The sequence below is a fragment of the Phyllostomus discolor genome, chromosome 3 (genome assembly GCF_004126475.2).
Source record: "Phyllostomus discolor isolate MPI-MPIP mPhyDis1 chromosome 3, mPhyDis1.pri.v3, whole genome shotgun sequence".
NCBI lineage: Eukaryota > Metazoa > Chordata > Mammalia > Chiroptera > Phyllostomidae > Phyllostomus > Phyllostomus discolor.
The window spans coordinates 167993875-168017545 of NC_040905.2; the positions used below are offsets into that span (position 1 = coordinate 167993875).

Consider the following 23671-nt stretch of genomic DNA (forward strand, 5'->3'; position numbering starts at 1 on the left):
AGCGGGTTGTCAAGAAACATTTTATCTTCAGCAGAGTTGGAACATGGGTATTTAAAACCATAGAAAGGCCATTGACAAGTCCGGCAATCTCAAGCTCTATGTCCCAGTGTGGTACTCTCCTCTATCATCCTGCCCCCATTTTTTGTCCATATGGAACTTGTGAGTTAGTTCTTGTGAGCCCTGAGAGTTTGGGATGCTGGGAGCTGTGTTATCTGTGCACTGTAGTCTTTCTCTGGAGCACTCGGCCACTCAACAGCATGTCTCTGCAGGTGCAGGAGCTGGGAGTGGTGCATTGACATCTAATGCACTGAGGCTCTGCAATAGGCATTAAAAGAGATTTCCAGGACATCCATGAAAAAAGAGCTTGCCATTCAGAGTGGCTTTCTGACTTCAGTGTTTTCAGAACGTGCTATCTGTGACAGGGATCAGTTTCCCTGCTTCCTGCCAGGGAGCATGCATGTTTTTTGCAATGAGAAATGGGGGCCTGGGGAGAAGGAATGAACAAATAAAAGGAGAAGAAGAAAGATAAATGAGAAGCACTGTTGTTTAGTTTTTTTGGAAAGATTATCTATTCTTCCTAATACACTCTTCCCCCGGCCCCCCCAGAGAGTGTTACAAAATGAAAAGAGCAAATGCTTTGGAATTAGACACATCTGTGCTTGAATCCTGGCTGTTTCAGTTATAATGTTGATTTAGGCAAGAAACCTACTCTTTCAAAATTTCTTAATTGATAAAATTGGAGAAATAACACCGATTACACAGCATTGTTTTGAGTCTTAAATGAAATATCAGCAAAGTGCCTAGCATAGGGTCTGAAATAAAGCTCATTCTAAATTGTAGTTATTAAAAGAGTACGGGAAGCACCAGGCATGGTAGACCTGGGCTTCATTTGTTAAGTTACTCAGCAAATATTTAAATTGAGGATCTACTTTATATCTGGAAGTGTGTGATGTGTTAGACAATATAGATATGCCTCCTGAAGGTGTGGATAGACAAAAACATGCAAAAATAATAAATAAGAGAATTGTAAAGTGTGGCAAATGCTATTGGGAAATGAATAGTGGAATGAAAGGGGAAACTGCTATATATAGGGTGGTCAGGGAAGGCTTCCTGGAGGAGGGATGTTCATGCTGAGAATGAAGAATGAGAAGGAGCAAGCCAAGTGAAGACTGGAAGGTAAGGATTTCAGGCAGAAGGAAGGATGCACACTAATGTCTGTGACCAAAGATGACTCAGGGCTGTCTGAGCTACTGAAAGAAGACCAGAGTGCTGAGATGAGAGACCAGTGCCAAAGCAACAAGAGACTTGGGTGAAAGTACTGGTCATCATTTCTAGGGAAAATCTCTCTTGAGAGACTGCTGTTCCACCCTGTTCCCAACTCCAACCCCAAGAAAATGCTACTTTGTAAAAGATTTCCCCCTTTGGTTACTACTCTGGCCACTACAATTTTAGAAATGAAATGATGCCATTTTTTTTGCAGTCCAGTAGTTTGCCCATATAGAATATTCTAGTTATTGGTATTTGATTGTTTCTTAGTGTTGTTAGACGAGAGGGTGATGGGTTTTTGTGACTGCTCTGTATTTCCTATGAGAACGAAGTCTCTGTCTCCTTAGTTGCTCTCTAACAGAAGTCCTCTAACCCATTCCCTGAGAAGCCTGGAGAAAGGTCACACACTCCAGTCTTTGCACTCATGCAGCACCTGTTGGAACCTGCTGGTGGAAATTCTGTTTTTCCCTGACCGAGGTCCCCTTGGAGGCTGACAGGCTGCAGAAAAACTCAAACTCCATTTTTTGGGTCACAAGTGGACCTGCTTCTGCTGGGAGGGCTGAGAGCGATAATCCTCATCTCCCCGGGAAGGACCTGCCTTCCTCCCACCTGGAGCAGGTTGGTGGGGAGTAGCCAGGGAACTTTATTTCATTCATAACAGGAGAATCTGTGTTCTCTGTCCTTCAAAACTAGGGCCGTAGTCCTTTGAGTGGATGATGATAATGGGGGAGTGGTAGGAGGAGGCCTGATTGTACCACTTACTAGCAGAGTCACCTCGAGCAAATTGTTACCTTCTCTTAACACATGTTTTGTCTGTAAAAATAGGGTGGTATTAGCTCTCTCTTAGTACTGTGGGAAAGATAAAATTAGAAAAAGCATCTGGCAAGCTAGGCACTAATTTACTCTTTCTTCCCTCCTTCTTTCCTAGTGAAGGGAAACTTCACTAGTCAGTGACACGTCTCTCTTGCTTGTCTCTTATCGTTTAATAGCTCATTGTTGGTGTGTGCAGAGAGGTCGTGGTGGGGCAGTGAAGCCCCAACAGTCATTCTCATCACTTGTTAAATATCATGCCCAAGTGCTTGGAGAAGAATGTGATCACAATATTTAAAATCAAGTCGGTTGTGGCCAATATCTTTTAATTATGATCTTTCTCTGCTTCAGCCCCTACCAGGCATGCTCTCAATGTATTATGATCTTTCAGTTGTGGCATGTTTAAAAAGGAGGAGTTTTATAAATGACATTTTAATATATTTTCCAGAAATATTAAGCCCATTTCTTGTGGCAAATTATGCCAGACCTTTTCAAGGTCCAAAGGCACAGGAGCAAATAGAAGGTGTAAGAGGTAATGGTGTAGAAGCAAGAAGTTCCTGATATCATGAAGTCCACCTGGAAATCTTTTAACATCTTTCACGCTGCAGGGCAATTACATCTGAATCGCTAGGAGTGGAATCCAGCCATCAGCAGTTTTTAAAGCTCTACATAATTCTAATATGTAGCCAAGGTTGAGAACCACTGCTGTGTGGTCTCTTACCACCCAAACCTCTACACTTCCATGGGTTATATGTCTATGTTTCTATGGATTAAAAAGAAGGAGGAGGAGAAGAAAACTGGTCACATGGCCAACACAGGCCAGTGGGATGGCCCACAAGATAGGGGTGAATAAAGTGTTGCTCATGCAATTTTGGACATGAAGGCGATAGACTGGCCCCACTGTGAAGCCTGAGTACCAGCTCCTATAACTGATAACTGTGCTGATAACAAAGAGTGGGATTGGGCAGTAGAATAAAGAAAATACAAGAGAGAAAAGGCCAGATTAAGAGGGGAGAAAAACAAAATAATGTTTAATATAAAGGAGGAGATTAGCAGGTAAAACTTTTAAATTCCCTTTGAAGGAGAAAATGGCTAAGTAAAGCAGATAAAATCCAAAATCAGCCACAGAGATAATAGTAGAAGTGATAATCTTCTTTGTTGCACGTGTTTGTCTTTCCTAATTAGGATAATTTTCTCAGGGCAAGGTTTGGGTATGGTGCAGGCATATAATAAACAGGAAAAATGATATATTGAGGAACACACAGCCAACAACAGGCTAATGGTCCTGGCTGAACCCTTGGAATTTGATGAATGTATTCATTTACTGAGCCTCCCATTTAGTAAGAAGGAACGTAAATACCAACATTAAAAAAGTGTGGGTGAATGAGTTTAAATGATAGGAGGTATTTTATACAATTGATTAACATGAAAGAGAAAGCAGAAAGTATCTGTTTGTTTCCAGACACCTGGTTTATAAATAACTCATGCATATAAATAGCCTGGGTAACTCCTTCCCATTTATTTCCCTCTAACCCTCCAGGCCTCTCTTTCTCCTGCTAACACTGTGGGTCAAAAATACAACACAGCTTAAAAAGTTTGAGTAAATTTTGTGGAATCAGAAGTGGGGGAAGGAATAAGCTGGGAAATATCTATTTTGGCGCAGTGATTTTCAAACTTTAGTTCTATGATCTTTAGTCAAAAAAAATATTACTAGGAAAGGGTTAGAGAATTAAGATAAATTTAAACCAGGGGCTGTTATGTTTAGCATTCTCCGTCTCCTTGCCTTTACTCATCATGAAGGTGCCATAGGAGGCAGTTTGGAAGTGTCTAGAGTGTGAGAGTTGACATGGGAAGGAGATTTCTATGTAAGACTCAATTGGTAGCCCACCCCATCCTCACCTTTCTCATTCTATTTCCCCCTTCAGTTGTTATACTTCCTAAAATTTCCCTAATCCATGTTTCCTTTGGTTCAGTATGTGTCCTCTATTGGAAGTTCAAGTAGGTTATGGAGATCAGTATAACATACATGAATGTGAATTCAATACCTCTGGCCTCCAGAATCCCAGGCCAGTTTGTCTTCAGTTAGGACATAGAATTATTTATGGGAGGTGAGAGGTGGGTAGCTCTGGGGGAACAAGCTGGGGGAAGTTCTATTAGGGTGTGTAAGGGGGTTTTGAGGGTGTTTCTGGGGCACAAATGCTTCAGAGAAGGAGGGCATAGTCACTCAAATGTTAATACATTAACAACTTTGTCTAAGGTCCATCCTCTCCCCAGAAAGCAGATGACAACTTTGTTTTCTTTCCAACTACATTTCTTGGTTTCTTCTTGTCAGGATTTTTATAGCAAAACAGAATTTTGCTAAATTGTTTATACTGCTTTATGAGAAAATTGATTCTAGGACTGATCCTTGGATCACAGCCTGTTCATAAGCTGATGACTTCCTGAAATATATGATTTAGCATGTAAGAGATTACTGGTATAAAAACTGCTCATGAGAAACATGGAGGTTTGCACATTTAAAAATTGTTCAGAAGTTAAATATGTATGCAGGTGAAGTATTTCCAAAAAACTAGAAGGGATGTAAGGCCCTGTACATGGCTCCTGTGAGTTTAATTTAGTTGCTGTCATGGAGAGACCTCTATAATACAGTGGTTCTTAATTCTGAGTTACTCATCCCCTGGGGAATCTGAGAATTAGATGCATTCTTCCCATAGTGTGCTTATCCTCACAAAACCTTGCATATATTTTTAAAAGATTTGTAGCACTCCACAAAGACTTGTAGTTATTCTGAGACACTAGGCTAAGAACTTGTTCTCTATTAAATTTAGGGAAAATACTGGCCCAGACATTTCTATGTAGAATGGAAAAATTCCTATTTGGGAATAGGCTGTAGGGTAGAGGTGAGAACTGACCCTAGTGCTTGTCAGACATAGTACCTTTAACAATTGAGAGAGGATCCAAGAACTTGCACAAAATAAAGAAAAATGTATGAAGCATAGTTTTTTTCTCAAGGCAAATTAGATTCGGTTAGACTAAAGTATGAGTGACAAGACTAGTAGCTCTAGTAATTGTGGCTGGAAGGGTAGACTTGACCTGAATCATGGAGGATCTTTAATGTCAGGCTAAGGAACTGGAACTGAATTCTGGAGGCCTGTATGTCCCAACCTACAGTCATTCTTACACAGTCTTCATCTTTTTTATGTATAAACACTACAATTAGACCTTTTTCTTCAAATTGATTTCCTTTAAAATTTGTATTTATTTAGGCTTACTACCTATGGTTTTGTGTTCTTATAATTATTTATAATACATATGCAAACAAAAACATACCTCTTAAAATAAAAATATTAATTTGCATTTCACCTGAAATTATCTCCTTTGCAATCAGCATTTCTCACTTTGGGAAACACTAGTGAACACAATGGGGGTTTCATTATGAGAGCTGCTCCTTAAAAGGAGTCACTCAGCAGTTGTTTGTTGGTTGGAATGGAGAAGAGAGGGGCTGTGAGACCAAGCAAAGACCGATGGGGCATGGTAAGGCCATGGATGCAGGAGGCAGAGTGGGAACACAGAGTGGGATCCCTCCCGTCTGTAGAAATATCTCCCTAGAGTTGGAACTCAAAACAATTTTCATGTAAATTATATAGCAAGTAAGCTTTTAAAGCAAATAAAATAACACTATAATGTTTATTTTGTATATTATTTAGTGTTTATTTTGTATATTATTTATATTTCACTTATGATATTATTTTATTTTTCCCAATGAAAAAGAGTATTGTATTTTCTATGTTTTTCTATTGCCTCTAATCTACTGATATTTTTCATGATTATGGTTGGAAAAAGGTCAAAAGCATTAAAATTTTATGAAATTGTATTGGTTATGAGAGAGAATCTGAGATCTGGATAGTGGAGTTGAAAATCAAATGGGCATTTTCTGTATACTTCTGGAGTCTTCTCCAATTTGTTTAATTTTTCTTGTTAGCTAAAAAACAGATGTAATTCTTGCCCCATTGTTGTGCAGCTTAAATAGCACAAGGAATGCAACAGAACCTTGTCCACACGAGGCATTATCATACTTCATACATCATAAGATAAAAGTTGTTATTAGTATTAGAAGCTGTCCTAGCAAGAAATTGTATAAATGACATTTCCTTCAAATTCTTGTTTTATTTCAATGAATATTTTGTGAAGAGGACATAAGGTGATGTCTAATTTTCGACTTCTAGTGAATGATGAAATGTAATGGAAAGAATAATTTTAGTTTGCCTTTGCTATAGAAATACCAAGTGACCTGGATATTGTGCTTACATTGTCCTCATAGAAATATAATGACTGCCACACAGGGGCAGGCCCAGGAATAGCGACCAACAATGTATTTTTTTTTCTCCCTTCCAGGAATCTCAAACTCTAATGAACACTTGTTTAGATTCCTCTGGGAATAAGAGAGGAAATGGGCTTCTACCTAAAGTCATTTTAAACTTGGTCATACCTAACATTTAGAATATGAAATCAGCTGAAATATGGTAAAAAGAGGCCAGGACTTGTGGAAAGATGTTTTGGGTTCAAGCCATGGGCTTATCACTTAAGTCTTTTTGAGTTTTGATTTCCCTCTGCAAAATGGTGATACTAATACTGATGTTTGCACAACTAGTTGTATCAAATACAATGATATGAAAATAATCTTTGTTAAATATAAAATACTATATAGACATCACCATCACTGTTAAAAGTATTTACTGAGTGTTTTCTATGTTCTTGGCATATGTTAACTTATTTAATTGAATAATTAGCCCAAATAATATAAATACTATTATCATGTCAACTTTCTGGAAGACAAAACAAAGGCCTCTAGAGATTCACTAACTTTTCCATTGTTCTGTATTAAACTGACTTCAAAGCCTGCATCATTCTTATTGTTAGAACTGTGATACTCTTAATCATCTAAAAGAGTTTCAGAACTTGCAGAACTTAATCTGTAACTCACTGTAAACTGAAAAGTAATATGGAAAACAGTTTTAACGGAGCAATACTTTTTCTGTATCCTCTTTCGACCATCTCATTTAAAAAGTTTGAACTTTGTTAATGTTAAGATGATAGATAGTCAAATAAACTTAAAGTAGCTAGTAAAATTCTCTCTTTCAAAAGAACACTCCCATTTCTTCACAAACATTGTGTTGGAGGTAACTGTTTTCTAAACTGTACATGTGACTCTATGATTTTCAGCTACTTGGCTTAAAAAGCCCCTTTCAGCTATAAGAAGGGTTTTATCCTCAAGAGCATAGGAGGTCTATTGCACTTGTGTGGAATTCAGAAAAGCAGGACCTTGGAGGAAGACAAGGCTAGGTATTCATGCTGTTGGGAGTTGTCTCAAAATGATGACTGAAGTCAGAATAGTGAATGAAAGGGGAAAGAACCAAGAATTGATATTTGATAGATATCTATTTATAGAATAGGGAGGAAGAAGAGGAACTAGCAATGGAAAGAGAAAAAGAACTATAAGAAAAATGAGAGGAAATAGAGAATCTAGAGAGTCTAATATCATGGAATCCATGAGAAAGTAACTTTGAGGAGGGAAGAGGAGTGTCTCTCTACCCCCTTCTTCCTGATCCCTTACATTTGCCCCCCAAATTAATATGCTGCCATGGAAACGTTCTATCTCTTTGATTTTTATTTTTTCCTGGATAACAACGATGAAACTTAGTTCACAGTTTGGTTCCTGGGGGAATATATGCTCTCAGAAGGTGATAGGTTTTGAGATGTTGTTTTGACCCAAAGTAGGAAGTAAACAGAGAAGTGATTTTTTTCAAGAACAGTATGAAGTAAATAGAATGTACTCACACAAAATGTCCACCAATGCACATTTTCCACAAGGCTACGTGGACCAGAGGCCCATAGTTCACCATCTAAATATGCATCTAAAGTGCAATTGTTTATTACATTAGGAGGATGTTGGGATGAGAAAGATGTCAGATTTATTCCAGAACCAAATCCCTTAGCTGAACTTGGCAATGGTTAGATTGACCTCAGAATGTCATATCTCACTTAGTTTGTAAAGGGAATCAAAGGAAACTTGAAGACGATAAGAGCTAAATGAAACTCTACTAGGCACTGCTTCCTTGTTTTCTGTGCTCACTGTGCGGCGTGGTGAGTAGAAGCTACCTGGGCTCTGGAGCAAGACAGTCCTAGTGAAGCTGTTCCTGCTGTGCACACATCACTTACCTCGCCCAGCCTCAGGTACCACCCCTGCTCCCTGCAAGGGAAATGTAATGTGTGTCTCACCTCCCCCTCCTCTATTAGGTATCTAGTACTGTCCATGCACATAAATTGTCCCTCAAAAATGGTAATTATTATAATTACATTTATGATTAAGAAATCCTGACTGATTTCTGTCCAGATGTGCAGATAAGGACAATTTATTTCTTGTTAAAATCACATTGCCTTACCCTACAGCTAGGCATACCCCATAAATTTTGCAATAAAGATCTCATGTTAGAGTGCAGTTGACCTTTTCAACAGGAACCATAATTAAATGACATGACAATTATCAGGCAGAATCCCAGGGAACACTCCTATGAAATACCCAGAGAAGCACATTCAGCCTCATTTGGTTTTATAACTTCCAACTGGTTCAGAGAATTTTAATCCTAATTGCTTTCCTAAGAAATTTGCAGGACTGCTGAAATGTATAGTTCTGATAAGTTTTCACAGTTAGCATTGGCCTCAGCATTGGAAAATCATTAGTACTCAATCAGGAGAAAATCCATACTGTGGCATGTGGAAGCTCAGGGTTTCTTGTGTCTCCTTAGGAGCAGAGGCAGGGGTGAGCTGAACAGCTGTGAGCTAATTACCTCCTAGATGGCCTAGATGGGGGATCTAGAATGCCAGGGGCACTCTCTGGGTCGATGATAGATGCTCTCCTAGGTCATGACTGGGAACCCCATCTGCACGTTGGCTTCTCTGTGCAGCAGGGACAGGCTGCTGAGGTCTATGATCACTTAAGGGTTAGAGGTGTTGTCCCATCCTCCTCACTTCCACTCCTTTCACCTGAACCTGGAAGGTGTTGAGAGCTTCTCACAAAGATCTCGTGGATGTTTTCCAGGGATGGCTCTTGCTTACTTGAATCAAATCCCTCTTTTCTAAACATTTGGTTTCTCAAACTCAGAAATTGCCTCCCACCCTCTCTCCTGGCAGTCTCAGTGAGCCCAGTGTGTGCCAGCCACTGTCCTAGGTATAGGGACACTGTGCTGAGCAAGACAGTTCCAGCTCATGCCTTGAGGTACTCACAGTCTAGTGGGGAAACTCGGTGAAGGCTCTTCCCACTCTATCTACATCCCTGTGGTTGAGCCTTTTAGGGTCTGGCCCTGATGACCCTCTGGAAGAGAAGGCCCCCCTGAGGCCCCAGAGGTAATCATTCCAGGATGATTACCTCCACTGAAGAGTGTCTAAAACCTGAGTCAAACCACTGGCAGGGTTTAAAGTTCTCCCTGACAGCAGGTGGGCTCAGATGCCTTTGAGAATAGTCCCTGACCCCTGGGGTCTCTGGAAAATCTACCCAGAGTGGGCGAGCTCACTACACTGGCTTCTGTGAGACCATTTCTAAATAAAAATATTTCCAACAGACATTAAACACCACTTGTTTTGAGCCTTAGTTCCTCATTTGCTAGTCAAGTGATTTTGAATTTCTTTGTCTTTAAGGTAAAAGCAATAATCAAACCTCTCTCATTGGGATGATAGCAAACATCACAGGAGTCAGGACCTGCAGAGACTTAGCATCCTGCCTGGCACATTGCAAGTGCTTGTTACACGTTAGTGCATTTTTTATTTCTGTTCACCTAACAGAAGGTCTCTGTGACTATACCAGATTCTGTAAGACACTTCCCAGACACAGGGAATGTCAGTAGCTTTTGGGGGACACCTAGGAAATTACAGAAATTTCCAGCATTCCTTGGTTTCATTCTTCCATTTTCTACCTGTACAGCTTGGAATATAAGCCTGGACCCTGTGTCACTAAGATATCTGACAATAAGCACATCAGTGACTCACTACTCACAAGCACAGAGAAACCCCAAACCTAGGGGAGGATCAACAAGCATTTCCCGGGAGGAAACTGGCTTTATCTCATTTGCGTGGTGAACTTCAATAGGAAATGACACTAAAACCCTGCCTCACACAGTTCATTAAATTAGGGCAGGAAAAGCAGTATCTTAGCTACTGAGGAGAGGGAACTATAGAAGCCACTGGGGCTTGTGGAAGGTTGTAAGCTTGGCTGGTAAGAGAAAAGTGTGTGACTCAATGGTTAAATAGATACAGGGAGCATGGAGAGAGCTCTGCCACTCATAGGGAGCAGTGCTTACATACCAATTCCTTCTTCTTCATGCACTCCATGAGGATGATGAACAGATGCTGGGCCTGGGTTCGAGTGTACGTGAAAGTCTTCTGGATGGTCACCAACAGCTGGTCCCTCAAAGACTCATTTATAAGTCTGCAATTAAAAACAATGTCAAAACAAGTCACCCCAGCTCCTATTCAGTGCATATTACTGAGAAATATTAGAGAGCATAAGGAAGCATTATAAATACTGAGATAGGCATTACTTTCTGTATTTTTCTCACAATAATTATTTTGACTGGGATAATTAAAAAAAGAACAGTGCATTTTAAAATCAATCAATTTTAATGTCTCAGACCCTAAATGAGGGATTTGGTTCTTTTTTTCTTTTTCTTTCTTTTATATGGGATATGTTTAATTCTCTCATCCTGAAATGCTATGATAAAAAATGCCTTTAATTAATCAGCATCGTGGTAAAAATTTACTATATTACTATCTAAAGATTTGAATTTCAACTTTATCTGTAATTGTAAAACAAAGGTCATATCTCAGTAATGGATTTTTGAGCAGTGATAAGGAAAAATAGAAATTATGTCTCCTCTAAATCATTTCAAGTTGGTGGTAGCTTATCTGGCCTATGATCTGGGTCATCATTATTTGTGTCAAGATTTTGTGTGTTACAGCTAACAAGGGCCTGATCCCACGGAGGTCTCATATTAACTATTTTATTAAAAGACAGTTTTTACCCTATAGAAGAATTAATAAAAGCAAGGGAGGGGCATCATAGCCAATTAATGCTCTATTATCTCTTAAATATAGACCAATCGTAACTAAGTTTAACTCCCCTCTCACTAGCCTGGTGAGAAAAGACTGGGCTATTTCTACTAGACATTAGATGACTGGGAATAAAAATTTACTTTATTTAACAGGTGATGTCCAAAATCAGGAAGATAAAACTTTTTTTGAGAACCAGTGACAAAATGATAATAACTTGCCTAGTACTTTAAAGTTTATACTTTTTAAAAATAATTGAAGTATCAGCAACTCCTACATGCAATAGTGTAATATCATTATTATGTCATTTGGTGCTTACAAGAACCCTATAGCCAAAAGATTTATACAGTTGAAGAGGGAAGGATATTTTATCCAAAAAGAGCCAGATGCTTATGGTTACTCAGCATATATGTGGCAGAGTCAGGGCAGAACCTAGTTCTTCCGATTCCTTGTCCAGTGCCCTTCCCACTACACCACACTGCCTTGTATTACACCTGTTGCACTGCACCATTGCCTCTGTTCTTCGCTGTGGCTATTTGAGCAGGAAATAATAAAATTCCCTTTAACATAAAGGCATGACAAATTTTGTTGCTTAAAAGAAAGCAAGATGGGAGGCTTGAGAATATGTTCATATTAGTAGCCTGTTGTGCTCCAGGATTGTGTGAAGATTCACCTGGGCCCCCTAGGTTGGGCATTATGGTGGCCCAAGTTTGAGGAGGGTGCATTCCTTGTGACAGAATTATACAAAGGATCCTGGAATATCACTTAATTTAGTAATGGACTGGGTTATTCCTCTGCCCCTCAGGAAGACTGATATCATGAACATACACATTTAGAAAAAGAGGATGGGCCAGATAAGGTTGAAAAGTGATACCAGATCATCTTAAATTACTATTCTGGAGGACTGTGTGGTCTAGGGTGTTGACCAATCTAAAACCACTCATTCGTTCATTCATTTATTCATTCAGTCATTCAGCAATTGTCTAGTGATATCTGTTTAATGCCAGATACTGTGGTATGTGCCATGGCAACAGGGATAGATGAGATATATATACTTCCAGACTTCAAGGAGCTTACACACCAGTGGAATAGAAAGACTGAGAGCCAGCAATTCAACTGTGATTGACAGTGGTAAAAAGAAGTAGAGAAGCTTGTGACAGTTGAATAGAATCTAATCTAGAGAGCTCAGGGAAGATTCCACTGAGGAAGTGCTGTTTTATCCAAGACTTGAGGAATAAATGAGCATTAGCATTGTCACGGGGTGGTGGGGCTTGGTTAGAGCATTCTCAGCAGACAAAAGAGCATGAACAGGATTAGTTTAGAGAAAATAAAAGGCCAGTATGCCGGGATCATAGAAAGCAAAAGTGGAACAGGATGGGGCCACAGAGGGGGTGAGCAAGGGTAAGATAATAGGGGAAATTATGGGATAGTGTTAGAGATCTCAGATTTTATCTCCCCACCACTCCCAGTGACAAGCCATTGAAGGATTTAAGTTGGAAAGTGACATGATTACTTTTGTGTTGCCAATAAATTTTCTTGAAGAGTCAGAGCCTGAGCACTCATACCTGTGCTCAGGCATATTTGTGTCTAGTTGACAAATAACCCATGTCTGGGTTATGTCTGGGTTACGGATATGTCTGGAGAATTCTGCAATATCAAGTGTATCTAGATGTTGTACATGATTAACAATAGAAGAGACCCTTCTGATTAGTCACTTGATAGATCCAATCATTCATCTGCAGGTATTTAATTTTTATAACAAGTCAAAATTTGTTTTCCATTGCTAAGCATCTGTAATAAAATCCCAGTTCCCTGAGGTCATTAACTGTCTGAAGGATCTGCTTGTTGCTTGGATCCAGACTGTCATTTTATAAAAATTGAGGAATGATGTGTAACTTAGCTAATTGTGGGCTTCAGTGGTTAGGAGAGATGGGAGACACTAAGAATCTTATACTTTTAGCACAGTGTTGCAGCTGACTAAAGTGGTTTTGGATAAATCATTTAGCAACAAGAACCATGGAATTCTACTTCCAGAAGTAGAAGAATTCTCTAGGTTAGTTGTTTTCCAAAGTGGGGGATGCCTGTCTCTTATGGACCAGAGACAATTTTGGGTGCAACAAAGGTGATTTGGTTCTTCTAAAGCACTGGTTATACTCAGTAAACATTAATAACTGTTATTGCTGGTTCAGTTTTTTCCATCCTTCTGATTGCATTAAGAGGAAAATTGTATTTCCAATGCCTCTTTGCCCTTACTCCCCAACATCTGCAAATCTCCCCCTTTTGACAAAGAAATAGCAGATATTAGATCTCATGTTTTCTGCCTAAAGATTTTAATAACGTTGTGTTTTGGAAAAATCCTGCATAACATGTGGCTTGTGCATAGCACATAATGGTCTATGACACAGTGGGCCCCAGTGATAATCTCATTTTATCTTTGAAACACTGTGAGTCAAGCACCTTTTCCATTTTGCAGAGGAGAAAACTGTGGCTCCAAGAAGTTAAATGATTTGTGCAAAGTCACATAACTCGAGTTGAGTCTATTGATTTCAACCTTCCCTGCATGGTGCTGCTTTTCCTGATTGTAACCTATAAATATGTCTTTCAGTTTCCTGGTCATCAGCATTGGAGGTAAACATTCCAGTGTATTTGTAGTAGGGAACTGATTTTCCTTTTGTGATATAGAGAACATCTGAAAGAAATTAGGCAGATTTGGAGGAGATAAGTAAACGACTGGTAAGTGAGGACAATGGCAAAGTGCATTCAGCGCATGGGAGATTGTATTTGCTTCTGATTTTTCCCAAGGTTTGCTGTGCTGAACCAGAAACTTGGTGTTTGGCACAAAGGCTTACTCTGTCTGCTCCAAGAAACCTTTTTTATTTTGTGGTCATTATTCTGAAAGATATTGAGAAGCTTGCTTTCTTGAAATTATTGCTTTCTGAGCTCCCCCTCACTTTTTTTTTTTGTGCAAAACACTGGAATAATTTAAAAATCTTGATTGTGATATTTAATCATCAGTAAAAATAGAAATAAGCCCAATTTAGGTTTCTTTTTATGGCATTATAATAGTAATTGGAAATTTCTTGACATCAAAACATGGTCATGTAAAATTTTGGTTTTAGAATTTGGCCTTTGACAAAGGGGTGCCTATTTATGGAAGCTGTTGGTTTGTGGCTCCATATACCAATGCTATTTTTGTTATGCCTAAAATTGGAAGTATAGCCATTAAAGTGAGGGAATTTTTTTATACTATGGCATTTATGTCTCCTTTTATATGCTCTGCTTGTGACCTGGAGCTTTTTAGATGAGTCACAGAGTTATTTGAAATAGGTCAGTGTTCATTCAGTGCTCAGAGTAACTCACAGAACTTCCCACAGTCTGCTACTAGCATTCTGTTCAAAGGCTAGCAATACCACCTGCATATACACTTTCCTCAGAATGAATTTAATTACCTGCAGTATCAGAGTTTTGTTCCTAGATTTAAAAATTAGAAAATGCATTGAGAATTCAATGGGACTTGAAGAGTTAGGCTCGGGTTAATGGCTTTTGAGGAGAGAAGCCATTCTAACGCTCTCCACAGACACTCTATTAATTTGTTCAGATACAATATGCAAAGACTTACTTGTGTAAATAAAAAAAGATTGTTAATAATATCACAATGTCGTATTTAAATGACATCATTTCCTACAGGGTCTCTAATGCTCTAAAGAAAAGTGAAATTTTATTATTTTCTTGAAGCTAAAACAAAGTACTAAATGTGACATTAAGGACACAGAAAAATTACATGTCTTGCCTAAGGTCACAGAGAGTGGTATTTTTCTTTTATTCTTCTTCTCCTTCTCCAGTAAAAGTGACCACAAATGTCATGAGCCTGGGTCACAAGTAACAGCCGGGTCCCTCCCAAAGACGCAGGACAGCATGTGCGGGAAACATCACGGCCACCAGGGCCAGGCTGTCTGGAGTTAGGCTGTCACTCGCCAGCTGTGCGATCTTGTGAAGGTTATTTAGTCTTTCCATGTCCTATTTTTTACATATATAAAATGAGAATTATAATAGTACTTATCTCATAGACTTATAAATACTAAATGAATTAATCTTTGTAAAGGGCTTAGAAAAATGCCTGGCACATACCAAATACTATGTAAGCGTTTGATATTATCAAATCACTGTCCTGACTCTGGCCAGGTGGCTCAGTTGGTTGGAGCATTGTCCTGTACACCAAAAGGTTGCATGTTTGATCCCTGGTCAGGGTATATGCCTAGGTTGTGGGTTTGGTCCCTGGTCAGGGCACATGTGGGAGGCAATCAATCGATGGTTCTCTTTCACATCAATGTTTCTCTCTCTCTCTCTTTCCCCCTTCCTCTCTCTCTAAAATCAATAAAAATATCCTTGGGTGAGGATAAAACAAATAAACAAACTACCAAACAAAACACTGTCCTACAATGCTCCTTAGGAAAGAGTCACCAAGTATTCCTTCTTGTTAAATAGCACGACCAGTGCCTGGAGCCTCTGTGTGCAATGTAGAGCTGTCTTGGGATCGCCAGTGCTCTGCATACCTGCTGAGCCCTGTGGTACAAGGCCACTCACAATCCAGGCTGGAGAAACAACCTTTCCACTTCAGAGAGGCTAAAGATCACCAGTTCTTTCTTATATTTGGGAAATAGAGATACTAAACAGATTTGGGAAGCTCAATTAGAGTGGAACCTTGTAAACACCCCATATAGACATCTGCACATCTATTTATTTATTCAATCAACAAAAAATAAGAGTACCTACTATGTGCCAGGCACTATGGTAGGAGTAGACAAATGAAGAGTATTCAGTCCTAGTCTCAAATAACTCATAGGGATGTATCTCATATATTCTGATAATCTATTAACTGGTAAGTTAATAGATTTACTTAACACGAATACTTAAGTAAAACAGCATTTATTTATTGTGTTGATGGTTTTGAGGGTCAGGGATTCAGGTAGCGCACAGTAGGGATGATTCATCTTTGCCCCATGATATCTGGGGCCTCAGCTGGAGAAGCTGGAATGGCTGAAGATGGCCATAAATGCTCAATTGGAACTATCTGTCTGGGACCTCAGTTCCCCATGTGGCATCTGCTGGGGCTGGAATATCTTTACTCCTCCTCTGGCACGGGGCCTGGAATGGCTGAATGACTGGGGAATGGCCAACATTGCTCCCTTTGGTGGTTTCAGAGCAGATGAACTTACATGGCATCTGGCTTCTCTCGAAGTGAAGATTTCAAGAAAGTGTGTTCAAAGAGGTCCAGGCAGAAACTGCATGGCTTTTTATGACTTGACCTCAGAAATCCTAGAGTGTAATTTTGTTATTATCAATTATTCAAGTCATTAAGAGCAGCCTAGATTCGAGAGGAGGGAAGGAATAGACCTCATCTTGATGGAAGAGAAGCATAAATATAGAGAGAAGGAATACGTTAATGCTGATCATCTTGGAGACAAGGAACTTCATCATGTGATGCTGTTCAGATGGGACATTGTAAAGCATCGATCCTTTCTGCATCTAAGCAGCATCAACTTTTTAACTTTAAATTCATTTTTCCATGGACATGGTCAAGAAGGTGGTGTTTGCCAGGGGAAGAGGGGTTTGGGGGAGGTGGAGAAGGGTATAGAGGGGATAAGTGGTGATGGGAGGAGACTTGACTTGGGGTAGTAAACACACAATACAGTATACAAATGATGTGTTGTGGAATTGTGCACCTGAAACCTGTATAATTTTGTTAACCAGTGTCACCCCAGTAAGTTCAATTTAAAACAAATAAATAGATTTTCTCTTTTAACAGCTGATTATAAGAACCACAATTTTCCTTAAAAGTGATAAAATAACCTCTGATGATATTTTCAAAATGTTATTGCTTATTTGAATCATAGACCCTACAAATGTTTTCTTTTGATTCAGTGACCTATTTATATTTATTGAGTACCTACTAGGTACTCAATATTTCTTTTAGGCCTTGGGCACCTGGCTGGACCCTTTTCCCATGGGTACCATCATTATACCTTGTCTCTGTTACATGCTGCATGTAAGGGACATCCATAAAATGTGTGCCTGTTTGGATCAACCTGCGATGTGCCCAGGTTGTCACCTGCAACAACAGTGGAGAATTTTCTTGGTCCCCTCCTCTCACTTTGGGGTCTGTTGGGAGAGGGGGAAAAAAAACCAACAGCACCTTCCAGAAACTAAATACCAGAGATATTTGACTTCCCAGAACACTGTTCTAGTCAACATCATACCAGAGATATCTGACTTCCCAGAACACTGTTCTAGTCAACATCATTCTCGGTCTGCCTTGGTCTGGGCCCTTACCCAGATGGTACCCGCAGACCACTAACTGGTTTGTTCTTCATCCTCCTCTAATCCACGTCCCACAGTGTTGATAGGATGGAGCTTCTGCAAAGCAAACATGATCCTATCACATCCTCCTTCAAACCCTGCAGTAGCATCGCATCACTAGCAATATCTCGTAATCAACTCATATTTCTGGAGCCTGTATGTTTTAAGGAAAGCACTAATCTGAAAATTCTGCTGAGGGATCTGAACTTCAGGATAAAGGAATGATACAACTTCAGAGCAACCATTTTACAAATGTAGAATCTGAAGCATAAAGGCGTGAACTGACTCACTAAGATTATATTGCAGCTGAAAGCATCAGAGTAGGGTCTAGGGGGCAAGAGACTCAGAGAGGGAGAATCTCCAGTAATAAATTGTATGAATCTAAATATATAGGTTCAACTCAGTGTAGTAATGTAAAATTAGTCATCTGTGGTTTAAATGACTATATACAAGTGGAGACTTCTTCTGCTTTGTTCCTGAAACAGGATGTTGTGGATCTCATGTGTGAAAAGACTAAGTCATGTGGTTTCAAAGATCCGCTACTTCCCCAGAGTTACTCTTCTAGCTTATCAGATGCCCAAAGTTCCTTTTAATTAAAAGGCAACTAAATATTTTGCTCAAAAATTATAAACCCTAAGAGCAATTCAGGATAAGCAATACTTCATGTTAAACACACTTAACTGCAACTGATAGATGCGGATGGTTTTCAGACAGCACTAGCTGAATAGAAAGTTGAGGACCATGTGAATGGAACATACACAAGTAACCAATAGGTGGGGTGGGATGAGTAAACTGGTTTGCCCAACCTTTCACTGAGAATCAACTTCAGATACAAATGGCCTTCTCTCAGCTAAGGCCTAAGAGAAATAGCACATATGTAAGTAAATATATAAAATGAAAATGATCTTACTTTGGAGTCTAGCCTAGAGAAATTGTTCACCGGGGCTTCTCCTGAGGGTTCCCCTCCAGAGATGTGAGGTAGTTAGAACAATCTTAAAGAAGCTGCCTATAACTGGGGAGGATGCACACACCCTGTTGGTACAGCATGTTCAATAAATTTCACTTACTGCTACTCATAGAGTAAGGGTTTCTTTTGTTTGCTTTTGTTTCACTCTTTTTTAAATCCACTCTAGAATCCCAAGCTAGGTACAGTAAAGTAGAAGGCATATGTACATGCACAAAAGGAAACAGGAGGTGGTGGTGCGCTGGGGGGAAGGGTAGTAAGAAAGGCACTTAGTACCTATTGCAAGAGGAGCTTTGTGCCGTATATTTTATATGTGGCATTTTATAAAGACATATTGACCCAAGAAAGTCCTAACTAGACTGTGACTCCTTGGATGCAGGGATTGTTCATTACAGTACTATGCATTCTCTTCTCTCACTGCTTACCCAGGTGCTGAAGATGGGGGCTTTCCCACTGTCTCCTAATCTGGAAATCCCCTCTATTCTCTTTATCACCTTCAAAAATATTATACAACCTTTTATTATGTTTATTACTTATTATCTATATAATCTGTCAAAATGTAAACTTCACAACAGCAGGAATTTCTGTCTCTTCAGTTCACAGGCATGTTTTTGCCAGTGCTAGGAACATAGTAGGCATCAAAAAAATATTCTCTGAATGACTGGATAATGTTGGCTGAATGAAAAAATGTAACTTAAAAATAAAGGGAACAATGGAAATCAGTCAGACATTCAAGGGTTCCCAGTTTGGTGGAGCCCAATTGCAGAAATGCTAGAGCTGGGCAATCCTATACAGTAGCCATTCATCATGGGGCAATTTGAACTTAAATTTATTGTGATTAAATACAACATAAAATTCAATTATTAGTCAGTCCAGCCACAATTCCAATTCAAGTGCTCAGTGCTTGTCTGATAGGACAGCAGAGATCTAGAATACTCCCATCGTCCGAGAAAGTGCCATTGGAGAGCACTGCTCTGGAGGCAGACACGGCTGCCAAGCTCTTCACATAAGGCCAGGACTAGCAGGACATTTAGGTGACAAATTCTGATCAGCGTCTCTGCAATTTCTCTTCTTTACTTTGCCTTTGGTTACACATGTGCCCGAGAGGAGAAATGAAAGTGTTGCCAAAGGATAAGGGACCGCCACATGGTCAGGTATCTTTTCTGCTGCCAAAACTGTAAGGAGAACACATCCTCAGAGTTCCTTCCAAATGAGATTCCATCAACAGCTATTGCACAGAGCCAGGCAAAAGGAAGAGTCAAACTTTTTATTGCTTTAGGCCCTGTGGAAAAGACAGAATCAGAGCTGATTGAGATGTGAGGACTCCTTGGAAGGCAAAAGCACTGGCACCTCTTCAACTGACGTGCTTTAAAAGTTGGTCCGACATTTATTCAGAGGAGAAGTCTTTTAGGCAGATATACTTCTTAGGCTTATCTATAAGATTTTGTCTTCATTTTAGAGTAAGAATAGACATCCATTGCATGTTAACTGTAAATTCCTTTCTTTGAGTCTTCTTAACCTATCACAATAATCTTTCCTCCGAGCCTGAGTGTAGTCTCAGAGTCGTTCTCAACACCTTGTCAGGCCAGGAAGTCAGTACCAGCTGATTATTGTTGACACTCATGATGAAAATGATTTGTCATCCCTGCACTAGAAATAATAAAATCTCAAATATACTCTCAAATGGTGAAAAGAAAGGAGGTCATGAAGAACTCCAAATTTTAGATCTGTCTCTAAGACACTAAACTATGGCTTCCATAAATTTAGAGAAACCAATTTTTTTAAAAGATTTTATTTATTTTTTTTTAGAGAGGGAAGGGAGGGAGAAAGAGAGAGAGAAATATCAATGTGTGGTTGCTGGGGGCTGTGGCCTGCAACCCAGGCATGTGCCCTGACTGAGAACTGAACCTGCAATGCTTTGGTTTGCAGCCCGAGCTCAATCCACTGAGCTACGCCAGCGAGGGCGAGAAACCAATTCTTTAACACCTACTCAAGACCCCTAGCTGTCATTGCTCAAGGACAGACACTTGGTTTGCATTGAATATCCCCAGAAAGCACAATAAATGTGCCTGTCAACTCCAGGACAGCTGTCCAACAATTAGCACAATAAAGGAAAGACTTTATTAGAACTGAGTGGAGACTTTTCTAGACAGCAGTAGTTCAGACCTGTGTTGACCTTGGAATGCTACTTTAATGCATCTTTAGTGTTTCTCTGGTTGAAGAAGCTTTCTATTAGGTGATCACTATTATATTTAGTTTTCATTAGTCCTATGGCCCATAATCAATATCTGAGAATTGCATGGGAAATCTGGAGGAAACCCACTAAGTACATTGCAAACATTATTTATTATCAGTGATGCCACTGCATGAGATGTTAATCCACTCTATTTCTAGCAGCTGCCTATTCTAATGTCAGCCAGGTTGACTCAGAATTCATTTCTTCTAAGGTAGAGGCATTAAATCCCAGGGCATTTTATTATCTGTGCCTCACTCAGAGACGTTTTAAATGTATTTGTGGATTTTAAAGTCCCCACTACTTTTTTTCATGAAAGAGAGGCTATGTAACAGAACTTTGGGAAAAAATTTGCTAGCAATTAATTGGGTAAAGAAATGTATATGCTACGTTGCATATTTCAAAGTTGCTTAGAGAGTAGATCTTAAAAGTTCTCATTACAAGAAAAAAAGTTTTTTGTAACTACGTAAGGTTACTACTGATATTATTAGACTTACTATAGTGATCATTTCTCAATGTACACAAATATTAAATCCTTATGTTGTATATCTAAAACTAATATAATGCTATATGTCAAATAAGCCTCAATTAAAAAATAACAATAAAAAAAGAAATGTATATGTACGTCTCATGTGAAGGCAGAGATGCCTACAGCAGCATTTCATGCTTGGAGAGCAGTGGGGAGCAGTAGGTGTCTGGGTGAATGAACGGTTCATGGAGGTGGCTCTAGTCACAGGCTGGGGCCAGACTTCAGAATCTTGAGTCCAGGCAAAGGAATGTGGACCTGACGTGCAAACTAATGGCCTTCACTGGGTTCTACAAAGAAGCCCCTGGAGTTTTGAAGAGGAGCTCCAGAGCTGCCTCAGAGCTACCTTAGCGGGTGAGAGCCAGGCTGAGAGAGGGAGGCTCTAGGCCAGGGGTTCTCAAAATATGGTCCCTGGACCTACAGCACCAGCATTTCCTGGGTACTTCTTTGACATGTAAATCACTTGGCCTTAATCAGATTTACAGAATTAGAAAACCTGCGATGGATCTCAGCAATATGATTTTTAATAAGCCTTCTGGTTAATTCTGATACAAGATAAAAGTTGAGAACCAGTGGGCTAGGCCTTCCACTCCAGTTTCAACAGAATGAACTTTTGTCTTGTCTGTTTTATGTATTGCACTTTATGTAAGATTTCACTTGAGAAGGGGTTCAGGGGCTTTATAAAAGTGAAAACCAATACCACAGACAAGGGGGAACTGTGACTCTCATATGGTGTTCATTGTAATTGAATATTCACACACGCACATGAGGTCTGTCCGGAAAAAGTCCAGCCATTGTTAACATAACGAGGATGGTTTGTGCTACATTGATGTAACCTGGCAGCCATGGAGAGTGGACTGGAATGCACATGTGTGAACAATGATGACTTCACTGTACTAGTCAGTGAGGGCAATAGAAGCTGTTGAGTGAGCATGTGAACTGGGTGGTCATCACATTCAAAATGACTGAGCAAGTAGGGCAATGAATCTGTATCAAATTTTGCATTAACCTTGAACATTCCTCCATGGAAACTATTCAGATGATTCAGAAGGCTACAGCTATGGGCAACTGGTGATTGACAGCTCCATCATGACTACATGCCTGCTCATGCATTATGTGTTGTGCAGAGTTTTTGGTGAAACATCAAATCACCCAGGTAACTCAGCCCCTCTATGCAGCCCAGATTTGGTGCCCTGTGACTTCTGGCTTTTGCCAAAACTAAAATCACCTTTGAAAGGGAAGAGATTTCAGGCTGTTGGTAAGATTCAGGAAAGTACGATGGGGCAGCTGATGGCAATGCGGAGAACTATGTGAGGTCCCAAGGTGCCTACTTTGAAGGGGACTGAGGTGTCATTGTCCTATGTATAATGTATCATATCTTCTTCAGAAAAAGTCTCTTTTTCATATTGGCTGGATACTCTGTGACAGGCTATATATGTACACACACACACATACACTCCACAAAACAAACTTTTGTCACACTGTCTTATAGAATTTGTCCCCTTTACCGACTTTCCTTCAATCCTATTCAGATTGATTCTTTTTTTCTGGGTTGGGTTTTATAAGGGAAAGACATATATTAGCTTTTTCTTAGTCATTCATGCTGACTCTTAGTTTAGATCTAGTTTTTGATGAAAAAAGGAGAGAAGGAGCAATGGAGTCATTATATTGTCATTTTGTGGATAAGTAACATATATGGTTCCATTGAATAGATTCTTGTGAGGAATGCTACACTCAAGTATTTTGTCCTCTGTGTTTTTGTAATACTTTCTATGTATTTATCATAGCACATCCCCTACCAGTTATCATGTTTATGTTTTAATCTCCACTAAAAATCCATGACAGTGCCACGTCTCACTTACCTCTAATTGTTCCATGATTATAGTAAGCACTTAATAAATGTTAACTTGGAAAATAATTTACAAAAACAAAACTTTAATAAATAAAGCCACAGAATTCTTTTTCTGTATATGATGTTTCCAACTTTCCTTCCTTCCTTCTTAGAAAGTTAAACAGAATCAAGTTTGGACGTGCCTTTTTATAGAAAATTCTAGGAAAGAGACGGGTAAGATGAAATTGACAGAAGCGAAAATGGACACTTAAAGTTAGCACGCTTGATATTTGTTTCCTTCCTTCTCACTTGACATTCCAATTATGTCTAAATCATGCTGGAATACAACCCATTGCTATCAATTACTGTCTTTCAGCAGATCTTATAGAGACAAATGATAGGGCTGTGACATCCTTCAGCTTTAGATGGAAATCTCTTGAGCAGCAGAAGCAAACATTAATGACCACTGCATAGAACAACATATCCTAGGCAATACAGCCTACATGTGGGTTTCTAAAATGACTAATTCTTTCTCCTATCTTTGCTCATTTTGATATGTATTTGGAGAGAAACAAACTTTTG

At 39.4% G+C, this 23671-nt stretch overlaps 1 protein-coding gene across 1 annotated transcript in view; it reads right to left on the minus strand.

Moving 5' to 3' along the window:
- The window catches only part of TRPM3 (transient receptor potential cation channel subfamily M member 3), a 501162-nt gene that overhangs the window by 164210 nt on the left and 313281 nt on the right, over window positions 1-23671 (minus strand). The window contains 1 exon segment of the mRNA XM_036021739.1: window positions 10435-10558. Within this exon segment, the coding sequence (XP_035877632.1) occupies window positions 10435-10558 (124 nt within the window).